Source organism: Tachysurus fulvidraco, chromosome 2 (assembly GCF_022655615.1).
Source record: "Tachysurus fulvidraco isolate hzauxx_2018 chromosome 2, HZAU_PFXX_2.0, whole genome shotgun sequence".
Taxonomy (NCBI): Eukaryota; Metazoa; Chordata; class Actinopteri; order Siluriformes; family Bagridae; genus Tachysurus; species Tachysurus fulvidraco.
The window spans coordinates 39,619,624-39,627,036 of record NC_062519.1 but is presented as its reverse complement, the minus strand read 5'-3'; the positions used below and the strand labels follow the sequence as shown (position 1 = coordinate 39,627,036).

The following is a 7,413-nucleotide window of genomic DNA, read 5'->3' as shown; positions in this document are numbered from 1 at the left end:
TCAACTGGAATGCTTTAAAAATGTAAACATTATTAATGAAATTTAATAGGTTATTAGATATTAATAAAAGGGTTGGAAAGTGTCATTACTAAGAATGTAATAATTTATAATGATAATGAACAGCAGAGTGACTAATAGAATCATATATAAAAACAGAAGCCCATTAACACTAAACACGTGTTCTTGCGCGTGCGCGCGTTTGTGTTTGTTATTGTCGTTAACACACATAATGCATTTTCACATGTTGACGTAATATGACGACTTCAGTGTAGTTTGATGTGACTGCAATAGCTTCAGTTAAAAGCATGGATTTAACCTTTAACCTTTTTCCGTGGACAACAAGAAAGACACAGCGTGAATAAGGAAATAGTACAATACTTTATTTCTTAAACCTGAACCATGTTCAGTCAGGGGAAATTAATAGACAAATCCAACAAACTGGTATAAGTGCACACGGAATTGTAATTAGAAGTAACGTTTAACAAATAATAAAAAAAATATATATTATTTTTTTCTTCGAAAAGCCACGTGAGTAAAACACATATCTCAAAGGCTAATATTTATATGAAAGGATCACAAAGGTATTTTAAAATCCCACAACAAGGAGGGTCAAAATAACTGAAGTGAATTTTTAAATGCCTTGTTATCTGAATAGCTGAGAGAGAAATAAGAATTCAAAATGCAAACCTTAAATTAAAATTTAGATTTTAATTTAAATAGAATCATATATTTAGAATTTAGATTTTAATTTAAATTAAATTTTAAATTAAATTTTAATCTAAATTTAGATTTTAATTTAAATAATCCAATTTACAAAAACGTAATGACATTTCGTGCAAAAAATAATAATAATAAAAAAAAAGTTCATTCAATTCATTTCTTGAGTAGGCCTACTCCTGCTATGATCCGAGAGATCAAATGATCCCAGGCTTTAGCTGCTCAGAATTTTTCAGTATTTTCTGCACTTTTTTGTCTTTTCATTTCAGTATCATTGTCAGGACGCATAAAAACCTGAGTTTGTTGCTGAAAATCCTGACTGACCTCGTTAAGGCTTATTCACAGTTTTAAATAAACCCTATACACCACATAATAATAATAATAATAATAATAATAATAATAATAATAATAATAATAATAATAATAATAATAATAATAATGAATTGTATATGGACCCCATTTTAGGCCTGGTCTCAATATTCAATAAATAAACTGCGATAAAAAAATACATGGATTGATGAGTTGCAATTTTTTTAAATAATAATAATAATAATAATAATAATAATAGTAATTATTATTATTATTATTATTATTATTATTATTATTATTATTATTATTATTATAAACGTGTGTTGCCTTTGGCATGACGTCGTACTGTTGTTACTGTTGCATCATTTCTAAATATTTTAAATAAAAAGAAATTAACACATTTTAAAGTCATTCGCTTCTGATGCTCAGCACAAATTCCGGTGTTGAATTTAATGCGGCGTTTAATAAATATTCCAAAATATCCGCTGCAGTGTTAAATGCAATGTTAGTGCTGAGATGAAACTCACACCGCTGATTCGTGTCCAGTTGGACGCGTGAAATTCAATTAGGAAAAGTCACTCAGCTCAGGAAAGAATGAGGCGCGAGTCTTTTATGTTGTGACAAAACACCCGAAAAACCGCTCGAGGAGAAAGACGGTAACGTGGTCCTCGAATCCGCTAGCAGTGGCGGCGGAGAGCTCGAGATCCCGTAACAAGGGCCGGTTTGGAGAGCCTGTGCGTGCGCCTGCTGCTGCACTCCTGCAACGAAATAGCCGTTGTGCCCTGAGAGTAATCCAGCGGGCGCAGAGCTCGCGCTGTATCCACTTGAGGTGGAGGGTCCGAGCACAGGGCGGGCGATGTCTCCGCTGGTGATGGGCTCCATGCTCGGGAGTAGAGACCCGTACGCGTGTCCTTGGTTAAGAAACCCGTGCGCAGGTCCGTTGTAGTGCGCGTGAGGTAATGGCAGAAACGGAGACAGCTGCCAGCAAAGCGGGTTGCTTGCGCGCTCTCCGAGACCGAGTCCTAGTGGGGCGAAACGTAGGCCCCGTTTCATCACTAACTTACCCCGTGATGTCGCGGACCTCCTACGGAGCTTTCCTGTAGTTCCACCGATAAACACGTCATCACTGGATGGATCCAACATCCAGTAGTTCCCTTTTCCCGGGTCGTCGTAATGGCGCGGCACTTTCACGAAGCACTTATTGAGGCTGAGGTTGTGCCGTATGGAGTTCTGCCAGCCTTGCTTGTGCTCCCGATAGTACGGGAAGTTTTTCATGATGAACTCGTAGATGCCGTTGAGCGTGAGCCGCTTCTCTGGACTTTGGCGAATGGCCATCATGATGAGCGCGTTGTAGCTGAACGGCGGTTTGTCGTGTTTGCCGCTTTTTCTCCCCGTTTCCGTTCCAGATTCATCCTCGCCCCGCTGCTGCGGGGGTGTGGAGTCCATTTCCGTCGGTTCCGAGGATTTTTCCGAATCTGTTGCGCTATTTTCCGCGACCCCTGCGCCCTGGCTGTCAAACTTGGAGGGCAGCAGGAGGCTCTTGATGCTAAACGAACTTGACCTCTGCACCATGGTCGGCTCCTTGTGATCCCCCATGGTCAGGGTAGTACACAAAAGCAAAAAAAAAAAATGTACCGTCCTCCCCCTTTTTTTGAAAAAAAAAAAAAAGTTGAGTTACGCGTTTTGAAATGTAGACTTGGTAGTGCGTGCATCCAGGATGGAGGACGTTGTGCCGGAAATTTTGGAATATAGAAGAATCCGTGTTAACAGCTTCATCGTGGAAGGGGAGGAGCTCGGAACTTGCCGAAAATTTGCACTCAATCCGCCCTTCTGTGTGTGTGTGTGTGTGTGTGTGTGTGTGTGTGTGTGTGTGTGTGTGTGTGTGTGTGTGTGTGTGTGTGTGTGTGTGTGTGTGTGTGTGCGATTTAGCACGCGGTATTAAGATTAAGCAAAAGAGACGCGCATCCACAACACAGAATGAAGTGTGACACAAAAACAGTGTCTTATGGGTCTGACGTAGAGCCGAATTCAAACGCATGGATAAAGTTCTATTTCTAATTCTATATTAAATTCCAAAATGTACTTTGTAAAAGAGCGAAATCAACACGGTGAGGTTGATTCAAATTCACCTAAACCTCTTAGAATCTAAAGTCCGTTTGTTTAACTTATGTTTCTGCCTTCTTTTTGCATCCCTTGGAGAAAAAAAAATATTTCATTAATGATCTGAGAATCCTGAGAAACTCTGAGAATCCTGAGGCATCTAGAGATCTCCCAGCTCCACTTGGACTCTGTGATACTATAGAGGAGATGTGAACTCCATGTGATCTTTTGCATCAATACAACATTTGTCAGACTGTATATTTATAATCACACCCTCCAGTGTCACCCAGATGAGGATGAGGTTCACCTTTGAGTCTGGTTCCTCTCAAGGTTTCTTCCTTTATCATATAAGGGAGTTTTTCCTTGCCTCGTTTGGGATAAATACATACACATTTAAATAACACATTTAAATATATCTAATATTAATCTTGAATTTTGTGTTCTATTAATATTTATATTATTCTTTATATTAACATTTTGTTCTATGTTTATGTTCTGTAAAGCTGCTTTGAGACAATGTCAATTGTAAAAAGCGCTATACAAATAAACTTGAATTTAATTGAATTGAATATGTAAAATTACGGAAAGGTGCATTTGACCATGAAACCGTCCATGTGAGCTCAGGGAAACACAAGACCTCATGCCAACCATATGGGTTCAAGTTACCCATCAGAGAAATTCAAATCTCAAATTTCAAACTAACATTTGAAAAGGAAAAAAAAATGAATTGTGAAATAAAATTACATGCTTAAAAATGTGAAAATACAAAATGAATCACGTGAAAGTAAATGAATCAAATGAAAACATCACAAATTAATTAACTGGGTACAAATCACGTGATGCATGAAATGTATGAAAATGTAAGAATCATATAGAAGAATCACGTCTGAAAATAAATGAATCTGTTGGGGGAAAGAAAAAATAAATGAATTGTGAGGGAAAAATCACGTATTAATAAAAAGACATGGAAAATCTGTCGAAAACTTAATTTGGCATGAGGAGTATCATTTGGCCTGTTCGATATCCGGTACATGTTGTAGCCTAGTGGTTTTGGATCACCAATCAGAAGGTTCGATCCCAGGTCCACTAAGCTGCTACTGTTGGGCCCCTGAGAAAGGCCCTTAACCCTCAATTGCTTAGTTGTATAAAAATGAAATAATGTAAGTTGCTCTGGATAAGCGTGTCTGCCAAATGTAAATATCTGTGATTTTTATTTGTCAATGTTGCTTTTCTTTAATTGATTTGTCGACAACAATGCCATGATTTTGTGCTCCATGAGGATGATCCCGATTACAAAAAAAAAAAAAAAAAGATCTAATTTGGCTGCTTCAGATCACAGACACAAGAGGCTCTGCCATTTTTGACCTCTTCTTGGAATCAAGCCACCAGAGGTGCCACAGCTGGATACATTTCTGTCCTGCAGTGTGGGAAATTTCAAGGACTGAAATCAGTCATGAAATATACAATCGTTGTAGGTGCTGTGTGTTTTGTTGTGTAGGGCGCCTCCAGTGGCTGATGTTTGCAAACACCACATATATACTAACCAAAGTGAGACCCATTTTTCTGTTAAATTTACCCCCCAAAAAAACAACATCATGAAATAGTACAGCGAGCATCTCTCTCTCTCTCTCTCTCTCTCTCTCTCTCTCTCTCTCTCTCTCTCTCTCTCTCTCTCTCTCTCCCCAGTTAAATGACAGCTAACAACCAACTATCAGTAAGAGCATCAGAGGAGTCTGAGAAATCAGATTACACATGAAAGCATCTCTCTCTCTATCTCTCTCTCTCTCTCTCTGTCACACACACACACACACACACACACACACACACACACACACACACACACACACACACACACACACACACACACACACACACACACACACATTCAGCCAAAGGCTTTATTAGAAACTTCGCACTTTCCTCAATGCCAAGTCTACTGTGTGCTTCTGCCAAGTATTTTTATGGCGGTTTAAGCCCAAAGGCCAATTTACTACAAACAGATATTTCTACAGTTGGAACATGTGTCGGATTCTTGCATTAACAGATCTACAGGTGGTGATTGAGTTTCAAAATCATCTCTAAAGCTGCTTTTATAGTTTTTTTTTTTTTAGAAGAGCTTAGATTATGGACCAAGGGGCAATTAAGTGTAGTAGATCAACAAAAGTTGTTTAGCATAGTTTACAATCCCTACACACTCCTGAACAAAATCATAAGACCGGGGGAAACATTCCGAGTATTTGCATTTCTTGCTGGTGGATCATAACCAGGTTGTAAGAACTATTTCAAAATGTCAAGAGAAGAAAAAGGAGCAAGAGACAAAAAAAGAGATTGGCAATTTATTGAAAACTGCATTTAAAATCAAACAGGTATGCGAGAACTTAGGCAGTTTGAAAACAAGCCGTGCAGCTGCATTTTGGTTCATTTGCAGAGGACGAATTGCGTTTATAGGTAGACCTGCAAGCAGTGCATTGCAGTAATCCAGTCTTGAAATGACAAGAGACTGAACAAGTACCTGATCAGCCTGGGTGGACACAAATGGCCGAATACTTCTAATGTTGTAGAGAAGAAATCAACATGAGCGAGTCACATTAACAACATGAGTGGAAAAAACAGTTGATTGTCCATGGTTACCCCAAGGTTACGAGCTGTGACAGAAGGGGGGATCAGATCTTTGTGCAGGGATATAGCAAAGTCATGACCTGGGGATGAATGACCTGGGATGAACAGCAGTTCAGTTTTGCTAGGATTGAGCTTTAACTGATGATATTTCTGCCAGACATGCTGAGATCCGAAGCTGTTGTATCTGTGGGTGGGAAAGAGAAGATAAGTTGTGTACAATCAGCATAGCAGTGGTAAGCGAACCCATGTGAGGAAATAACTTCACCCAGAGAGTGAGTATACAGGGAGAAAAGAAGAGGACCAAGTACTGAGCCCTGTGGGTCACTCCACTCCATGTTACCTGATGTGAGCGTCCTTCCAGGTAGAAAGCGAACCATTCCCAAGCTGATCCGCAAATCCCAAGACTCCTGAGAGTGGACAAGAGAGTCTTGTGGTTGACCGTATCAAACGATGCTGAAAGGTCAAGGAGGAAACGGATGGATGACAGTTTGGCTGATCTAGCAACGTGTCGTTTCTCTCGAAATGGATGTCTCTGTGGAATGAGTTGCTTTAAAACCAGATTTCTTGGGATCTTGGAGGTTGTTCTATGAGAGAAAGACAGACAGTTGATTATATAAAAAGCGTTCAAGAATTTTTGAAAGAAACGAGAGACGTGATAATGGTCTATATATATTAATGTCTGATGAATCCAGAGCAGGTTTCTTTAGGATGGGAATAACCCTTGCTCTCTTGAAAGTAGTTGGCACCTGACCAGATGCCATGGATCTATTGATGATAGTGGTAATGAAGGGCAGAAAGTCTTGCGAGATGGTCTGGAGCATAGTGGAAAGGAGTGGATCCAATGGGAAGGTGGAGATGCAAGTGCAGTTGGGGCAGAAGTGAAGGTCCTGCAGATTTCCTCAATCTTCTCATGGTAGAAAAAAGCAGAGTCTTCTGCAGTCAGGGAGGATGAAGATGGTGGAGCCGGAGGGTTGAGTAGAGAAGAGATGATGTTGTGGAGCTTCTGAGGGTCTTGTGACGAAACTTCAAGCTTTTCCTTGTAGAAGGAAGTCTTGGCAGAAGTCACATCTGTGTAGAACCTGGCCAGGAGTGTATGGTAAGAATTAAGATCTGCATCAAGTTGTTATTTCTTCTGATGATCTTAGCTCTCTTAGATTGTTGAACAGCCCATCTGAAAGCCATGTAGCAGTTTTCTTGGGTTTAGTGGACAGATGGCAGAGAAAGTCCATAGTTGAGGAAAGATATATATATATATGTATATTTATTTGTATATTTGTATATAAAGATACTTTCCTCTCATCTCTTTCCTCAACTTAGGTTAGGGTTTAGCGAGCAAATCAATGTTTACTATTTAATACAACTGCTATCTCTCCCTCCCTCCCTCTCTCTCTCTCTCTCTCTCTCTCTCTCTCTCTCTCTCTCTCTCTCTCTCATATATATATATATATATATATATATATATATATATATATATATATATATATATATACTTTTCTCTCATCTCTTTCCTCAACTATGGACTTTCTCTGCCTATATGGACTATAAGATTTATATATAGCATTTTCATTATAGTGTAAATACACTCACTAAAGCCTACCTGTTTGAGCTAATACTAACATGTATTCTACCTACTTAACATGTTTTAGTGAATTATTAATTTGACAACAC

At 39.1% G+C, this 7,413-nt stretch overlaps 1 protein-coding gene across 1 annotated transcript; it reads right to left on the bottom strand.

Moving 5' to 3' along the window:
* Nucleotides 1-359: 359 nt before the first annotated feature.
* foxg1b (forkhead box G1b) lies at nt 360-3,048 on the bottom strand. Its single transcript, XM_027153084.2, has one exon. It carries the CDS (start codon nt 2,620-2,622, stop codon nt 1,606-1,608), a length of 1,017 nt encoding a protein of 338 aa, XP_027008885.1. The 5' UTR covers nt 2,623-3,048; the 3' UTR covers nt 360-1,605.
* Between the last annotated feature and the right edge of the window lie 4,365 nt (nt 3,049-7,413).

Excerpts from the sequence above, each read along its gene's own strand:
- foxg1b (XM_027153084.2), bottom strand. The coding sequence starts at position 2,622 with ATGGGGGATCACAAGGAGCCGACCATGGTGCAGAGGTCAAGTTCGTTT.